Raw genomic sequence first — 19,374 nt, 5'->3', positions numbered from 1 at the left:
CAACAAGCGACTTGAGATAACTGGGACAGAAAAGACAACGATTTGTGAAAGAAGAAGAATAATAAAAAAAAAAAGAAGCATAAAAGAGGAATGGCGGTTCACTGCTATTAGGAGCAATGGTATAGTATCAGAATAGATCTGAAGTGAAAAGGCCAGAATTGAACACGTGAAAAAGCAGACAGGACACAGACAGAATGTAGTAACACATTCAAGGACAGGACACAAATGTCTGCTATAAACTTTACTATGAACCATGTGCTACATACAAGAAACAAGAAAGGTGCTGCAAGCCAGTTCTACGACTGTAGTGTAGTGTGAGGACCAGAAGTTTTGTTCCTTCGAGCAGCTGACCTTCGTTTTAATTATTACCAAACCCCCTCCCTACTCCATCATAGAGATATTAGATCATTGCCTTATATCAACAGCAATGTCACAGGTGTTACTGCTCTGCTTGCTGGAATGGGACTACTGTAGTTGGTTACATCAATGAGCTCAGATTATGAAGGAAAGGAAAAATGTATATTTAAAGGAAATGCAAAAGTGGCAAAATACAGGTTTAGTATACATAGCTGTTAAGTAAATGGGACATGTAATAAAAGCTATACCATCAAAAAACTAAAACAAATAAAAAAGATATAAAATATAAAAATCAAACAAATTTAGATTCTTCTCACTTCACAAGCAAGAATGAACTTCTAATTCATTATATGTGACGGACAGTCACTATATTTATATCCAAGTTTAAAGATGTTGTTCAGAAACCTGTATTTTGTTATTTCTTTCCATTTTATTTTTAATTGCAAAGTACTATTTGCTCACAAAACCATCTTTCCACATTTTGATGTAGCAACACAAAATAGTCTGGCTTGAGATAAACCCATTAAAAGTATGGTTTGTCCAGGCAGCCCATTCAAAGATTAGAAACATCCAGTCATGCAGCAGAGATCAGACTCAGCTGTGAAGGTAAGTACAGGTGAAGTAGCCCACATGAGGTGAACAGAATGTGAGAAACTGGGTCAGTTGTCCCTGCGAGAGGGAAGGAGGTTGTGAAGAGATGAAGTGGTTACCTTTGTTGCGATTTTCTGGAGGTCCTTGTTTTTTACCTGTTCAGATATAAAACAAAAAAAAAAAAAAACAAAAAAAAAAAAAAAAGGAAGAAGGAAAAAGAAAAAACAAGGAGGAGGGATTCTGGTCACTTTGACTGCATGAAGGAGAGGAGGATACCCCCCCACTGCGATGGAAGAGATGGAATGACTACACCCCTACTCTTGAAGACTATTCCGTAAGTGAGAAGAGATAGAGAGATAGAGTAAAAGTGTATGGTCCAAATTAGTCATATTAGTTGCAAAACTACAAGCAGGATCAGAGTCTGAGCCTGCTGAAATGTAGGTATTTTCATCTACATTTATAGGCATGAGAGGAGAGCGAGAGAGAAATAAAGTGGGGAGAAGAGAGAGAAAGAAGAAAAAGAGAGGGGGGAGAAGAGAGAGCAAGAGAAAGAGGGCGGGAGAGAGAGCAAGAGAGAGGGGGGAGAAGAGATCGCAAGAGAAAGCGAGGAAGGAGAAGAGAGCAAGACAAAGCAAGGAGAGAGAGCGAGAGCACAGAAATCGAGAGATAGCGAGGAAAGCAAGAGAAGGAGAGCGAGGAAAGCAAGAGAGAAAGCAAGAGGAAAGAGTGAGAGGAAAGCGAGAGAGGAGAGCAAAAAGAGAGAGAAGGGAGAAAGAGGCAGAGAAGAAAAGGAGTAAGAAAATGAGACTTGAGCGAAAGCATGAGAGAGAGAGAGTAAGAGCAAGAGACGGGCTAGGTCTGGTGTTCAGTGTAAGGCAGCGGTAGCAAAGATGCACAAAAAGAAAACAGGAAGCCAATGCGTAAAAAATTAAGTGATATAGACATATAGACAGACATGCATCTATGGAAAATAGGTTGACATATGGGGCTTCTAAATCAAGAGAGATCAATTTCAATTTAAAAGCAGCAAAACACAGATCCAAAGTAGATTTGATTCCACTCAATTAGTTCAATACTAGTTTGACCTCTAAGCTCTCGAAAAAAGTTGAATGGGTCTAAATAGAAATCAGACACACATGGAGGGTTCAAACAAAAGCTAAGCAAAAATACAAACAAACAAAAAAAAAGATATTGAAGAAACAGACAACAAGACCCCATCTCAAAGTAAAAACAGAAGTGAGAGTAGGTTAATAGAACACAGGAATGACTGAAAAAGAAGGGTGTGATAAGAAAATGATCATCAGTAGAAAGTATAGGGAAAATGAAGACAGTATAAAAAATTCTAAAGCATTTTTCTATTTAAAACTTTATGATCTCAGGTTGTCTGGGTAGAACATGTTCAGAAATCCCCTGTTTCATGACTATTACTAGGAGCTTGGTGCACAGGCTCTTTATCTGCCGTGCCAACGGAAATACTGTACAGAGGTCAATGATCACTATGCTAGACAAACTCCAACGGTAGATCAATATATACAGCCATCATAATCAATCGTACCTTTCCTAAAAACAGCTGAATATTAAATTTAGAATAGAGATCTAGATCCCTATTCTTGCGGCAGTTAGTTCTCCATCCACTGCAGTTTGAATAGAGCCCTTATAGAACACAGACTTGCACCAAAGTCCTAATGCGCAATACTGTGTTCCTTGCGAAGTTACAAGCCCATCAATGTATTTCCTCTACTCAGGACTGTCCAAAAGATATTACCCCTCTTTTACCAATATTATGAGCTCTAGTTACCTTTCTTAGATTTCTTCTCTTCCTCTCCCCCTTCATTTGCTCCCAAAAGGGTAAAGATGATGCCTGTTTGAGAGTTGACACCCACAGCGGTGACCAACATGCGTCCCGATCCCTCCATCACGTGGGTTCCTATAGGGAGATAGGTTGCAGGGTAGTGTAAATGGTTTCTACAGATGACATTGACATGTGATGCTCTGACCACAATAAATATCCTTACCCGAGAGTAACATTGGGTCCTTTTCAAGGGATTTTTTCACCTGGTCACTTTCTCCTGTTAATGAACTTTCATCGATTTTTAGATCATTACCCTGGATCAAGACACCATCTGCAGGTAGGAGATCACCTGATGAGATAAAGAACACATTGTTAAATCATAGTATACAGTGTAAAATGGTACTACAATACATGTCATTTTATGTGCGCTATACATACCATATTTAATTTGCGCAATGTCCCCTGCAACCAGTTCTGCAACAGGAATCTGGATGACTTGTCCCTTTCGGATAACCGTAAACTTCTGTTCCTGCTCAATACGGTTTTGAAGGCCCCGGAATTGCTTCTCCTTACTCCAGTCATTGAATGCAGTTACCAATACAACAATAATGACCGAGAACAAGATTGCTGCTCCCTCGATCCAGCCAGCTTGTGCCTCACCCTCATCTTCCACTCCTGCCCCTGCTTCCCCACATGCTGTAGGTAGTGGACATAATAGTCATATTATTGCTCAAGAAGGATAAAATGTGTGGGCGCTTAGGGACAGAGTGAGATTTTTTTTGACACATGTGGGTGCCAATATGTAAATATTATAGCAGGCATTAAACAGAACAACAGATATAGGATAAGCAAGGTATCTTATAACCAGGTACTAAATACAATAATTAACTAGAGAGTTCTTTGATAGTGATGTTTTACACAACATAAAGCATAACAAAAATTATATCCCCACTAACAGGGGTATTTGTACAAGATGAACAAAAGGGTTGGGATCATTTGGTCTATTGCATTATGGTAGAAAGTCATTAGGTCGAATCCATTAGGTCGACATGCTAAAAGGTCGACATGATTCTAGGTCGACATGGGAAAAGGTCGACATGATTCTAGGTCGAAAGGTCATTAGTTCGACAGGTCATTAGTTCGACAAGGTCATTAGTTCGACATTGTCTATGTCGACATTCACAAGGTCGACATGGGGTTTTTCACTGTTTTTTTACCTGAATGTCAACACAGTCGACATGGACACAGTTTAAAGTGCACTGCATCCCCTCGCATCGCTCGCTGCGCTCGCGATGCGTCGGGCACGGTGCCTCGCTACGCTCGGCACACTATTTTATTCTCCCACCACGCCCTAGTGGATGGTAGGGCATGAAATACCGCCTGTCGGCACATGTTGGCTCAAAAAACAGTGAAAAACTCCATGTCGACCTTGTGAATGTCGACATAGACAATGTCGAACTAATGACCTTGTCGAACTAATGACCTTTCGAACTAGAATCATGTCGACCTTTTCCCATGTCGACCTAGAGTCATGGTCGACCTTTTAGCATGTCGACCTAATGGATTCGACCTAATGACTTTCTACCATAATGCAGTAGACCAAATGACCGCATCCCGAACAAAATAGGCACAAAATGGAACAAACAGAACCAAATCAATTGGGTTTACATCAATGTTCAGTGATTGCAAAATATGCGCTGGAAACATAGTTTTATAAACGGAGCGGGTCCCTGGGGATGCGCTCTACTGCAGCCAGTCCTCAGAAGCTGTCACGCAGCTGCAAAGTACTAGCAGCCGCCCAAGGAGCAATGGCACCCCGGGCACCAGCAGAGGAGCAGCGGCCACCCAGGGACCAGCAGAGGAGCAGAGAGCAGCCAGGGGACAGGAGCTGTGCAGCAGCGACCCAGGGACCAGCAGAGGAGCAGTGAGCAGCCCGGCAACCAGCATAGAAGCAGCAGAGAGTACCAGCAGAGAGGCAGCTCGGGGACAGGAGTGGGGCAGTGGCCACCCGAGGAATAGCAGAGGGCCAGCAAGCAGCCCGGAGGACCAGCAGAGGGGTCAGCGAGCAGCCCAGGGGACCATCAAAGGGTCAATGAGCAGCCCGGAGGACCATAAGAGGGGCATTAGCCAATGTGGAATCAGCAGAGGGGCATCAGCTACTGTGGGACCAGCAGAGAGGCAGCAGCAACTGGCGAACCAGCAGAGGAGCAGCCCGGAGACCAGCAGAGGATCAGCCCAGGGACAGAAGCAGAGCAGCAGCCGCGGAAACCAGCAGAGGAGCAGCGAGCAGCCCGGAGACCAGCTCCCTGTCCTCTTACCCCCTCTTGCCCACCCCCCCATCGCCTCAGCCTCTCTCGCTCACTGTGGAACCACCCAGTCACCTCGCCCCCTCTCTACCCCATCACCTTCCCTTTCTCGTCGGTCTTCTCACCCCCGTCACCCCACTTTCCATCACCTCATCACATCACATCACCTCGCTCCCTATCGCCTTACCCCATCTCTTTCCTTTTTCGCTCTCTCCCTTTCCCCTTTTCTCTCTCCACTCTTTCTCTATCCCATGCTCTCCCCAACTCCATCTGTTACCCTCTCTTCTTTTTCTCTCCCCTTGCCCCCCTTTGTTCTGCTCTCTTCTCCCGCCCCCTCCATGTCTCTCTCACTCTTTGTACCCCTAGTCACTTTCTCCCTTCCCTCTCACAGTCTCTCCCTTGCTCTCTTTCACCCGCCTCCCTCTACCTGGCGTTGTCTATCTAGCTCTCTCCCTCCCCTTACATGCTCACTCTTTTGCTCCTGTCTTTCTCTCTCCCTGACATTTTCCTACTCATGCCTCCCCCCTTCTTTCTCATACTCTATCAGACAGTCTCTTTCTCTATCACCTCTTTCTCTTATTCCCTCTTATTCCATGAATCTCTTTCCCTGACCAACCCCCTCTCCCTCTTTCTCGCTCAGCTCTCTCTTTTTTTTGCTCTCATTCCCCAACACCCTCTGTTTCTCACACCACTTTTTCTTCGGTCACTCTAGGGGGGGAGGGGTTAGCTTAAAAGCATAATATGTGTTGGGACCTAGAAGGAGTGGAGTAGGACCCGCAATCACGGATGATGGAGAAGTTTCTTCCAGGGTATGAACATATATATATATGCATGTTTGAGCATTAATAAAGAATTAGAGGTCCAGAGTGGATAATACCCTGGGAGAATGATTAACAGAGCTAAATAGCGTGTACATAACTCAAAGATGAGAGATCGATAACTTACCTTCATTGTCTCCACCTGGCGGGTGATAGAAGGATAGACCAAGTGAAATTATGGCTGCAATTTCCAAAATGATTAAGGTTACATCTTGCAATGCCTCCCACACAAGCTGCAAGAAGGTTTTAGATTTCTTTGGGGGGATGAAGTTTTTGCCAAATGTTTGTCGTCTTTTTTCCAAATCTGCAAGATTCCCCGACAGACCTATAGTGTACAGAATAAAAAAAAAAAACCTGTAACATGGGCAATTTTTATTTAGTAAAGCAATCATAGCACAAGTATATGATTTTTGGAACTTGTCCTGGGGCAGGATGGCGAGGGAGAGAGAAAGGTTAAATTCCAAGGTTACAAATTAACTTAAAAATGAAGGCAGACCTAAACCCCTGGATAAGTTTCTAAAACCAGTAACTGGTACATACCAGTTCTAAATACTCAGTTAGAAATGTAAATAACATTTGCTCTTTCGTGTATATCAATGTAATATTCAAAGTAGTACTTACATTCTATGCAGCAGATACCACATCATGAAGCAGTTTAAAGAGTGGAGAAGTGAGCATGTGGAGGAGTTGCCCATGGCAACCAATCAACTTAGAATGCATGTAAGTGTTTCTTCAAAGAAAAGTTATACATAGCAGCTCCTGTTTTTCTTGGGCAACTTCTCCGCTGGCTCATTTCTCCATTCTTTTCACTGGTTCATGAACAGACTCCCAATATATCAATAGATCTTAAAAACACAAAATATGGGTCTATTATGGGAGGGAGGGAGAGGATATTTTGTGTAATTACCGGTTTTGTCTCCAATGATATAAATGCAGGTACAGGTTGACTATCCCTTATCCAAAATGCATGGCATCAGAATTACTGTATTTTGGATATAAGATTGTGGGTACTTGTTTAATTTCACAGCAGCAGTTACGTAGTTTACATAGTGCTGTATTGAGAATACCAATACAGCACTATGCTGCCTATGTAACCTACTAAACTAAGTGCTTCTGGAGTCTCCTCGCGGGGCTCGCCATGCTTCGGGCTCGGGGGCTCGCTGTGCTCGCCACACTTTATAAAATCAACTCCACGCCGAAGTGGATACTGGGGGTATGACGTGGATAGTGGGGATATTACGTGGACAGTGGGTGAAATGTGTGTGTTGTGTTTTACACTTACCCTCCTCCGACCCGGCCACCGCGTCAATCAAGTCCACCGATAGGCAGCGTTCAGTCCCCCTCCTCCAGTAGTCACTCCCCGGCGCCAGTGTTCAGTCCCCCTCCTCCGGCACTGGCAATGTATGCAATTAGCGTAGTGCTGCTGGGGGAGCAGGGAAACCATGTGATGCTCACCCAGCAGCAATACGCTGAATTACGTACATTGCTGGTGCCAGGGAGTGACTGCCGGAGGAGGGGGACTGAAAGCTGCCACCGGGGAGTGACCGTCGCCCGCGGGGATCGCCGACCGATGGATGGTAAGTATAATACAAAGCACCCACCACCCTGCTCCCTCTGCCACCCACCACCCTGCTCCCAGTGTTGTTTTACGGCAGTGGCTACGCTGACAACATAGCTTAGGCTACATTGAAAATGTAGCGTAGAGCTGCCGCCGTGAAACTAAACAAGTACCAGATTGTGTAGTGTTCATTCTAGGACACTGCAGAATCTTGCAAAATCCATGCGCTTCTGGGGTGTAGCTCTCTACTGTGGTGCTTTCAGCGCAGGTCTGGTATGCTGCAATAAAGACCACATTGTGCTAGAAGCACCACAGCAGAGAGGGACACCCCCAGGCAGCTAAGAGGAACTGCACAAGTTTTATAAGATTGAACAATATTGTGCCATAGTTTGGAATATTTGCATACCAAGGTCTAAATATATAATGCTGTTACGTTTCATATACACATTCTAAACATTTATACAATATTGTGAATAATTAACAAATTTTCAATACAATAAACCACCAGAAAGCTAAAAGGTATATTTCATTTTTTGGAATTTTGGATATGGAAGCCTCAACTAGCATCAAATTACTGTCCTGTCCCTCTATTGGCTGAACCATGCTCATCTCTTTATCTAACCTATTCCTACTACCTCATTTGCTTCTGCTCAACATTACAATATGTTTCTCTACAAAAAACACAAACACTATTAGAACACAATCAACAAGTGATTTACTATAGAAACAGTTTATTTGACACCCGAAATATACTGTTTAAATAATAATTACACCATGGGCTTAGTGTAATAGTTAATGGTTTCCACAATAGAACAATCACCTATTTTGTTCTTATGCGAATGTAATGTATAGGGGCCTACACACAGGGAGATGTGCTGAGTGTTCTGAGTGATGCTAGAACGCTCAGCAAGACCACTCAGCACACATCGATGTGTCAGCGCTGTGTGCTGAGCGATTTGTCAGGGCCAGTGTTCTCCGGCGAGAACACCGGCCCTGCCCGGCAATTAAGTAGATTTATCCTGCATGCTGGATATTAATTTCCATGCTATAGCAACGTGTGGGGACGCATATCGCTATGGACCTTACTCATGGAGAGACGTGGGGGCATTTTTAAAGCAATCTAGTGAGATCGCTTACAAAATGCCTTGAAATTGCACCGTGTGTAGGCCCCATAAGTGAAGTTGAGTGTGGATTGAAAGATAGACAGTACACAGATAGTCTACACAAGATGGTTGACAGTGAAAAGTACAGGGTCATAAGGTCGCTAATTAAATGTTAAACAGGGTTTTCAGTTAATAAACTCAAACCCTCCCGTTCGTTTCTCTCATGAACCCTCCTTGACTAACCCTAGCTGTCCCCTTCCTCAGGATAATCCTAAACCCTTCACCAAGTGCTGATCCCCAAATTCTTACTCCAACAGCCTAACCCTAAATAACACAAAAAAACACACAGCAACCATATTGACTATTTAACATTTGACCTATTGATCTAGTCTAGTATTTGACCCTGTTGACCTATGGACTGTCAATCTATGTACTATCCATCCTCCACATGGATACTGTTCAGATTTCTACAGAAATATGGATATTTTTGTTGGTGTACCTTTACTTCATGGTGCTGACTGAGGCTCCTTAAAAATTATTGTTGGCCTCTGCACCTTCTCTGATAAGTCAGTGTGCTTACTGAAAGCAGAACCATAGAGCACTTGGATATGGTTGTATGATCTAATACTTACGTAAACAGCAACTTTTTAGAATGTCTTTGTGGCAGAAAGTGTATTTTTATTGTTTCATTTTAAATGGTTACCTTATTTTGATTGTGTGGGCTTTCAAATAAAAAAATATCACAAAACATTTACAAAAAAAATAAAAATAAAAAAAAGTGAAACGGTAAGGAATCTAAAAAAAAAGAAAAAGATTGCTCTTAGCACTGCTAAGAGCAGCACTAATTTCTGCTCCGTTAAAATGCAAACCCATCAATTAATCCAACAGGCAAAAAACTGCTGCTGCCTCCATTCAATCACTGCTAATTGAAAAACAAAATTTTAAGGAAAAAAGACAGACAGGCAGGGCAGAGAACGGTCCGTTGGATAAAGGTCTTCTTTAATAAAAATGTATATTTTGGATAAACCAACTTAGAATAATAAAATATATATTTATTTAAAGTTAATAAATATATATTTTATTATTATAAGTTGGTTTATCCAAAATATACATTTTTATTAAAGACCTTTATCCAACTGACAGTTCTCTACACTGCCCGTCTGTCTTTTTTCCTTGAATCTAAAAAAAAAAAAGACATTTTCCTTTTATATAAACTAAACAAGGGATGACTAGCTAAAACTATTCTTGTTTCAACTTTTTACCTAATTTCCACGATGGTGCTACTAATTCTTCCAGTGAAGCGTACCACTGAGTAATACATACTGTATGCCAGTTTTACTTCCTCTCTTCCCAGAACTCTTCTGTCAGTCTTATCAAGACTACAATAGCTTGGAGGTTGAAGTAGTTACAAGGCATAAGTGATGTCATGTGGGGCATAGCGAGGCACAGATAGGAATGCATGTATGACAGAGGGCAAGGAAAAAAGGCATGAGACACCTCACAGAGTTTAATTATAGCCAGCATACAGGGATATCATAATAAGATGCATAGTCTGCTGCAAAGTGCACAGTTTTAATGAGAAATAATTTGAGATGAGGCTTTAAAAACATACAGTAGCTGTCTATTCCTTTACCTATAACAGTACTACATAAGTAAATTGCATGAATATTCACAGATATCAGGTTTTAAAGGACCCCATTTGCAAATCATTCAAATCTTAAGAGCAATGGAAAGTAGTAAATGGATATGGCGTGGTGCCAAATCAAGATGGTCTTCAGTAATCATTCAGAAAACATACGTTTTGAGCTTTGTATATACAGTAGTGTGGTCTTCGTTCACAGGGTGAAATCTTGCATCAGTAGTAAAAAGAATTAGAACAGACATGAGATTTGAGTGAACGTTGGAAGATTTGGAATGGTCTATGATGCTTTAGGCAGTGAAATCCATAGTTGATGTGCTGCTCAATCTTGGAGGCATGAAAGACCCAGATCAGATGACAGTCTGAGAACACTGGACAAGAGAAGGGATAATATAAGCAGTATTCAAAATATAAGGGAGGTGGGTATGGAAAATGTAACGTGGGTGATCCTAGAAAGCGCTTTGTGGGTTAGCCATAAAAGCGTGAACTGTATTGAAGATCTGTGTCTGAGGTAAAACAATTTGCCATAAGTGAACTAGGAAGATTAGTTATTGAAGCAATGAAAGGACAGAGCATCAAGCCACTTTAATTTAGTAGAGTGAGCATCTAAAAAATTACATTTGTGTAGCAGCACATTGAATCAATGTTATGCACCCTTATTATCAATGACATGTTCCAGGGCGGAGACAGAATTCTCACCTACAAAACATGTCATCCTTTGTTAGGGCAACCGTCAATGTTTTCTCAGCATGCAAACTGCTACCAATTCACTATTATATGGTGTCAGTATCATCTGTCTAGCAACAGCAAATTGGGACAGTGAGGCAATTTATGTAATAAGTGAACAACAATAGGCTATGATATTCAAGTGGGAGACTTGGGGAGGAGGGGGAGAGGTCGACAAATTTGAGTTTTGATGGATTCTTTTGTTCGAAAGCGGTAAGTATATATAAATATAAAGATGTACTAGGGCCTAGACATGGGGAAATTTCAGGGCACTTTCTAAGCGATCTGACCATAGGTGCCTATTCTGTGGGTGCTCAAGGGCCCGAGCACCCATGGAAATTGATGAGCACCCACTGGCCAGAGTCCTGCTGCTGGGTCGCCATATTAACTTGCTAATGTGCAGCTGCAGTACCCACATTGCCAGACCCGCCACCTGGGAAACCGTATGCCGGGAAGAGTGTATTCTGTCCCGGAGTACCTGCACTGTGGGGGCATTTATGTACCTGCACTGTGGGGGCATTTATGTACCTGCACTGTGGGGGCATTTATGTACCTGCACTGTGGGGGCATTTATGTACCTGCACTGTGGGGGCATTTATGTACCTGCACTGTGGGGGCATTTATGTATGTGGGACTCTGTTACTGTAATTAGAATTTTGGAGACAACTGTGCTCCGTAATATAAATTGGTATAATTTTGTGGCCACACCCCTTCCCCATGAAGCCACTCCCCTATATTTTTGGATTGAGCACCCACCAGCAAAAACCTAAATCGGCACCTATGGATCTGACTAGTTAACTCAGTGTGTGGGGGCCAATAGCGATGTGAGGCCCCGCACGCCACTATCGCCCGGCAATCAATATCCAGCATGTGGATTAAATGCGGATTACTTAATTGCCGGTCAGGGCCAGTGTTTTCACTGAAGAACACTGGCCCTGACAGATCGCCCAGCACATAGTCGCTGGCACAATGCTGTGCAATGCGACTATGTGATGAACGATGAGTGCTGAGCGATCTGAGCATCGCTCAGCAAAACCTCACTGGGTGTAGACCCCTTAACAGCAGGAGTTTGCTAGAGGTTTTAACTGCAGAATGATAGAAAAAAGCAGATAAAAAAAAAAAAGACATGAAAGCAGCAGGAGTCTTTTAGTGCCGAAAAAGTTACATTTTTAAAAGTAAAAGAGTTAGTGGGATACAGAGTTAGAAATAAGTGGAAAGAGGAAGAATGACAGCATAAAAAAATGTGCACCTCTGCACTGTACAAACTTGATTTGGTTTCTATGGTTTTTTGGCAAATTTCCATCTCTAAGCATACAGTAAACCTTAATGCCTTAGATTCTTGGTGAGATACAGGTATCAGAGATCCAATTACAGAAAGGTGGAGATTGTAGTCATGATACATAGAGAAAAGTGTAAATTAGGTGCCCATACACTAGGGTGAGTCACTTGCAATTTGGTCACTTTTTTATGTCATCGCTGTGATGAATTGCATGAAAAGCTTCCAAATCGCATATTGTTGCGCATCGCAACCTGAAGAGTGCAACTGCTGCACGATAAATGTATCGCGTCTCAGCAGGCTTGGCTGGGATTGCATACAAAAGTTACTGCTCGCGGTGTATTATATTCATTTCTGCTATCTAGGAGGTTTCCAGGTGGTTCAGGAGAGAGGGAGGGGGATCAGTAGCGACCTCTCCCCTCGGAGAAGTCGCCCTAGTGTATAGGGGCCTTTAGGTTAGCATCACAACAGATGATTCTTAAAACCACAAATTTATCTTTGCACGTGCAGCAGCCCTAAAATGTTCCCTAAAAGGCCACTGCAACCGTTACACCACTAGCACACTGTAAATCGTGAGACTGTTATAGGAGAAATTACTTCTTTGAATTAGACGGAGAAGACTGGGAAGGTTCATGTAAAGAGTAAGTTACTTAGAGATTTGTCGTTCTAATAGTTTATCGGAAACTTGAGAAATAGGTTGGGGAGATTAAAAGGATGAGTAAAGCTTAGATACTAGAAAAGTAGTGAGTAGACAAGATCCAAATATTAGGTCTTCGGAAAAGAATGGATATTTCCCCATGTTCATTAACTGAGAATATCATATTCTATAGGACAAAGAAACGGTCACCGAAGATGTAGCTTTGATAGAAGGGGATTATTGCAGATGCGTAAAATGTGACAGTATCAACTGTATATTTGATCTGTAGTAGATCAAATATAGGGGACATCTTGCAGGTGGGCATAGAAAGCAGTTAAATTTGGAACAAGCATTTCCTTTTCAAATATATCAAATTAGGGTGTTGACACATGCTTGTTGCAGAAAGTACACTAGTAAATTAATAGCACTGGTTTGTAATAGAGACAGCAAGGTTCTGTGGAAGAAGGAATTGAAGTCACTTCTAACGATAAAACAAATTAATATAATTATATCTATCTTTAAAAATAGTACTTGCAAAAAGAAGGAAGGGAATCAGCTGGAATTCCGAAGCCTCTCACACGGTCGCTAACTGCTACAAACTAAGTGAGGCTTATTGCAAAATGGGAGTGGCTTGCATTAAAAGTAATGTGTTTGCTTTGTATAGTTACTATATTGCACATTGTAGTTATGATATACTGTACCATGCAACAACTTTGGTGACCCCTTACATATTTCAACCACTTTCTTCTCCAGTCTTTAGATAAAACAAATAGGTCTGCAAACTTGTTCTCATTAGAAGCATCAAAAAAGCATGGACACTGTGTTGCTACAAGAAAAGTCATTCAGTATTTACAGGTGCCAGTTTGTTGCCAGAACCAGCACACTGCAAACAGACTGATCCAGGTTCCACCTAACATATGCATAGGTACTGAATTTGGGCACAAATGGGACAATGTCACTTCTACAGCTTATTCAGGACTCCAAATGGCTTTAAATACACAGCAAAATATGAGGAGGAAACACAATATCATACAAGTGACTGGTTATGAGCTATACCTCCTCAGTGATCTGTAAGACCCCCTCACCATTATTTTCTCAATGCCACTTCCTGCTAAAATGAAGTTTTTTGTTAATTAAATCAAGGATACCCCAATCCTTAAAATCAATAACCTCTATTGGAATAGAAAGCCTCCATGGGTATAGCTACCCATCAATACCAGTCACAATACACTAATTTGTGTTAGCATTATTATTTTTTTATTGAAAAAAAAAATTATATTTTCCCTCAAAATTACACTTTGCGAGATGTTACACTTCCTGGGCAGCGGTATGACAGTGCGTACCAACTATCAAACGTAGTGCCTAGAAGTGGGAGAGAGCTGGAAACCACCTGTGGAGACGGAGAAGATACTGTAGGTCATGTCATTTAGTATTTGTGGTAGTTGTTTTTTTGTATGGGTTATTCATGTCTTGAAAACAGAGAAAAAGCTGAAATGCTTACCCCTCACCCTCTGTGCCTGGTGCCGTTTGTTTGGGGGAGACCAAGTAAATACCAATCTCAGTCTTTCTGCATAACCTTTACTTGGTGTGCACCCCAGCCAGGACTCATTTAGAGTTTTGTGACTATACGGCCAAAAGGCTATACAGGTTGAGTTTCCTTTATTCAAATATACCTTATCCAAATTATTCAGAAAACTCCAGAATGTACTTCTTGCGGAAAACCTACTGGGTACATCCATAACTGGCACTACTGGGGATATAATATGTAACTGGCACTAAATATGTGCAAGAAAATGATTGCTTAGCATTCACATTCTGTGTCTGAAATTGTACATAAACGGTTTCATGTTTTAAAACCTTGTTTCATGCACAAATTAAACATATGTGAGTATTTAATGTGTTTATACATCATAAATGCAAGATACCTCAAGATATCTCATTGAAATATAAAAATAGGCACAGGCACAACGTCAATGCGCGCACCTTCATAGACGCTCACACAGCGAGCTGTCCCATGCGATGGTGCCCTGCAACTCACTACCTGCGCTACAACACATAATGCTGGGTCAGCTAGACACAAGGGAGGATGGTAACCAGTACAAGACATTTCCATGGAGACGAATGCTAATCAATGTGTAAATATAGTAAGTAAACAATAGTAGTTTGCCACTGCATCAAGCTGCAACATACAACTACATCAAAGTGACACTGTGTATATGGTGACAAAAAGTTAAATAAAAGAACATAGGTGGTAATAAATAATGAATAAAAGTGAATTCAAATGAAAAACTTAAGGCCCCCATACACTATGCAATTTTGGGACGATTTCATCCGATTTCGGCACTTTGGGCCGATAACCGGGTAATATCGGCCCAAAATCGCAGTTGTGTGACATCTGATCCGATCCGATGCGCGGTTCCGTGCGAATCGGACCGGATCAGGGAGGTCGGACGGTCAGTACATACGATCACGTCCGACCTCCCTGTATGCTATGCATATGCCTGCCCACCTGACAGGCATATGCATGCAGACTGACCGGGAGCAGGTCCCTGAGCACACTGGCCTGGCTGGGCATGTGATCACAAATAGCGCTGCAGGACGGGCAGTGCAGTGGCGGCTATTACATTTTTAAAATACCTGTCAAATGACAGGCTGTTCTCTGATTGGCTGAGAGCTCTCTCAGCCAATTAGAGAACGGACGGTCATTTGACATGTATTTTGAAAATCTAATAGCCGCCACTGCACTGCCCGTCCCTGCTGCTGCTATTGTGATCACATGCCCGGGCAGGTCAGCAGCACTCGCCGCACGCACCCGGCACCCGCCGGGAACACATTTGAGAGCCGCCGCCCGCCCCCACTACTGCCGCTGCCTTGCTCCTCATTGGCATCGCCGCTGCCCGCCCCACTGCTCCTCACCGCCCTGCAGCTCCCCATTTGTTTTACATGTGATAAATCACAGCGATTTATCACATGTAAAAATTGGCTCATCAATTGACAAATTGTATGTGATCCTCCCGGGGAGCTGCTGGGCGGCTTGCAGGAGAATTGGGCCCGACTTGTCCTAAGGACAAGTCGGCCTAATGTATGGGGGCCTTTAGATGAAAATTGTAAAATGAAAAAGGGATGTGCACTTTTAACAAAAAGATACTAGAAATAACACCATGCCCGAACAGGTCAAATTAATATACATATCTAGTATAAAACTGGTAATTTAAGGACTGTAACTATAGCCTAAAATTATAAATATGTATATATTATTTGTATGTAATGATAATTTTAGGTGACTTTTAGCATGTACAGAATTGTCATCTAATACTATTCCAGACTGTGGAGCACAGCCTATTTCTACTATATCATAACTAGGGCCAAGCTGCTCAACGTAGCATGGCCCCAGCACCCTCCCTGCCAGCCAATGCCAGCACCCGCCGGGTTCCTGTGGCCACCGATATCGTATCCATATTGGCAGCTGTGTACACACTCTTAGATCTGTCACCACGACCACTTAGGTGTACACACTGAGAACTTTTAAACAGGAGATTTTGACTAGAGAGTCAAAATCTCCTAGAAGGTTAGCCAAAATCTCCAATTTTTCTCCTACTTAAGGCCCATACACACTTGAAGATTTTAATTTCAAAAGACTTTGCCAACATCTCTGAAAGATCTATCTGTCACCAAAGTAGTGCGTACACACTGAGCTATTTTCTCTAAAGAGCGAGAGATTTTCAAGAGGCAAAAGACTTTCCTGAAAATCTTTCGATATAAGGCTATTTACATAATGGGTGGGGTTTCAATCCCAAGGGTGGGAGCAGGGGGCCATTTTATTCTGTGCATTTCTGTTCTTGGGGCCTGATTCAGAACTGATCGCTGGGCTGGGTATAATTGGAGCCCAGGGATCAGGTAAACCCTGTTGTGCAGGGCTACGATTTTATTTGCAGCCGTGCATGTAGGGAAAAATCCATTCACCTGTGTCAGCAATGGATAGGCTACTGCTATACTGTTTTGTACACCGTAATGCCCATTACACATTATGCCATACATCGTAATGGCCATTACACATTATGCCACACACTGTGATGCCCATTACCTATTTTACCACACACACTATTACATATTATGCCACATTATTGCCGCTTACCTACATATTAATTGCTAGGGGTTTCTTGCTCAATGCCAGAGGCTACATGCCAGGGCCTTTATGCTAGATGCCAGGGCCTTCATACTCGATGCCATGCTTGTTGCCACAGGGTAGTTTAAGAGCGGTGAGTGTGGCAAGAGTGGCAGCCAGACAGCCTTCAGAAAGTGTTGCGCAGCCGGAAGCAAAAAAGCTGCATACCTACTTGTCGGGCTGGCTATTTCTCCCAGCAGCGCGCACACACACAGCGTTTTGCAGACTCTCACCATGAATATACTATACATCAGCACCAGCATAGAGTAACTAATTTTGGCCCCGGTGATGGACTCTGCCTGTTCCCAGACATTCTCTAGTCCGGGAACACCACCCGTCCGGACACCGGGCTTAATTACTAGACTGCACGGAGTCATCCAGGATGGGTGGTAACTAAATAAAATATACATTGGTGGCCAGTAGCGGCGGTAACGTACACATGGTTGGCCTGTGCCAGCTATGTATACGTTACCCCCATAAAAAAATATGTATTGGTGACTGGTGGTGCTGGTATTACAGTATACACATTGCTGGTGTGTGCCAGCAATGTATATATTATGGCTTATTAATTACATTGGTGCCCAGTGGTGTCAGTAATATATACATTGCTGGCATGTGCCAGCAATGTATATATTACTGCCTTAAAAGTTAATTCATTGGTGGTCAGTGGATTGTATATTCTCCACACAGTGGAGCACAGGGACTGAGCTCAGCTGATGCCGGGGGGTGGGACATCCTGCCAGGCTCTGTGTCCAGCCAGGGGAGCAGTGAAGTGGAAGCCGTGCAGCTGCAGATTTGGAGAGCCAGGCGGCGCTGGAGCGGGGCGGGGTGAGTATGAACAGGGGGAGGGAACGGGCTGTCAGCCGGGCTGAAAAAGACTTTCATCTTTCAGCCCGGCTGCTGTACACACTTGGCGATGATGGCTGAAAAACCAGCCATCATCGCTAGGTATGCTGGTAAAACCAGCAGATTGCTGGGAGCGCGCATCATCGCTAGTCGGCAATCTCGGGGGCATACACACTAGGCAATTTTCAGTTGAAAATCGTCAAGTGTGTATGGGCCTTTAGTCAATATTGTCTAGCATAAATTGCTTAGCATAGATTGACTAGGCCATATTGACTAGATCATAGACCATCATTGCTTACACAAAATCACTTAGTCAAAATCTCCAGTGCATCTAGCCAAAATCTCTCCCAAAATTGCTTAGTCAAAATTGTCCATAAGTCAAAATCTCCCAGTGTGTACACCCCTGTACATCATTAACTTAACAGAGTAGTGAACACACAGGGCCTTATTCTAGTTCACTCTTTCTGCCAAAATCCTTCTTAGATGGACAAAACCATGTGCACTGCTGGGGGTCAGATGTAAAATGTGCAGAGAGAATTAGATTTGGGTGGGGTTTTACTCCAAAGTGATATCTATATTGCAGTGTAAAAAAAAAAGCAGCCAGTATTTACCCTGCACAGAAACAAATGTAATGTATTGAGCCTGGTAAAGTGATAAAGTGGAAAGTGATAATAACACACCAGCCAATCAACTCCAAACACCGCTGATTGGCTGTTGCGTTCTCACCTTCCACTTTATAACATTACAAGGCATAATACATCTGCCTCTCATTGTGTTAGCCATCTACATATTCTAGAGGCAATGAAGGTGGTAAATCATGAAGAACATTTGCAGACATTCAGATGTAACTTAGTTAATGAACATGAAGGTTTTCAAAAGGTCAACCTTAAAAAAAAAATTGTCTGGATCTTTTACAAATGGAGTTAAACAAAAATGATATTTGTTCTCGGAAGAATAACTCCTGAAGCCATAAACTACAGAAAAGTAAGTGTCCTGCAGTCACTAGCATCTAATGCAGTTAGCAGTATCCTGTAAGTGATGTAAGACCATAGCAAGCATGCATTATCATTCAATTTCATTAGACTGATCAACAAAAGATATCAGATTCATGGCATACTGTTATAGCAAAAATACCATTTTAAAGATCTTAAAACTACAGTATGTAATGAAATAATAAGAGAAGAGTTTTACATTGGCATTGCATATGTTTTGCATTTCAACATAGGGGGACTATGGATTATGCGGAGATAAAGTGGCAAAATGAAAATGGCAGTGAAAATCGTTACTGTGTTTCCAAATGTACTAAAAACCATTTCTCGACCCTCTGCCTGCTAATGATACTACCAGGCTACAATATAATGCTGCCTTAGGCATCTATGGCAGCGCTAATTGACCCACCGATTATTGAGTCACATACTGTCAGCACTGGCTTCATCATCTCTAGCTGTCAATATCAGCTTCTTCTCATATGAGGACCAAAAGCAGCATTTGTCACATTTGTCCAGTTATTACATAGCAAGCAGTGGAGTGACTACTATGGGTACAGGGGGTGCAGCTGCA

The 19,374-nt window shown here is 42.5% G+C and overlaps 1 protein-coding gene across 5 annotated transcripts in view; it reads right to left on the bottom strand.

The window, feature by feature from the left end:
• Positions 1 to 19,374, bottom strand: part of ATP2B4 (ATPase plasma membrane Ca2+ transporting 4) — a 150,487-nt gene that overhangs the window by 39,654 nt on the left and 91,459 nt on the right. For 3 of the 5 annotated variants that reach the window (XM_083172858.1, XM_083172854.1, XM_083172856.1), the window contains exons 3-7: positions 5,992 to 6,189; positions 3,179 to 3,436; positions 2,964 to 3,089; positions 2,747 to 2,875; positions 1,068 to 1,103 (exon numbers count right to left, since the gene is read on the bottom strand). In XM_083172858.1, coding sequence (XP_083028984.1) covers positions 1,068 to 1,103; positions 2,747 to 2,875; positions 2,964 to 3,089; positions 3,179 to 3,436; positions 5,992 to 6,189 — 747 coding nt within the window. The remainder of the gene's footprint in view (positions 1 to 1,067; positions 1,104 to 2,746; positions 2,876 to 2,963; positions 3,090 to 3,178; positions 3,437 to 5,991; positions 6,190 to 19,374) is intronic. The other 2 variants (XM_083172855.1, XM_083172857.1) reach the window with 1 other exon arrangement.

The sequence above is a fragment of the Crinia signifera genome, chromosome 2 (genome assembly GCF_055691185.1).
Source record: "Crinia signifera chromosome 2, ASM5569118v1, whole genome shotgun sequence".
NCBI lineage: Eukaryota > Metazoa > Chordata > Amphibia > Anura > Myobatrachidae > Crinia > Crinia signifera.
The sequence above is the reverse complement of the archived record's forward strand: the minus strand, read 5'-3'. Positions and strand labels throughout refer to the sequence as shown.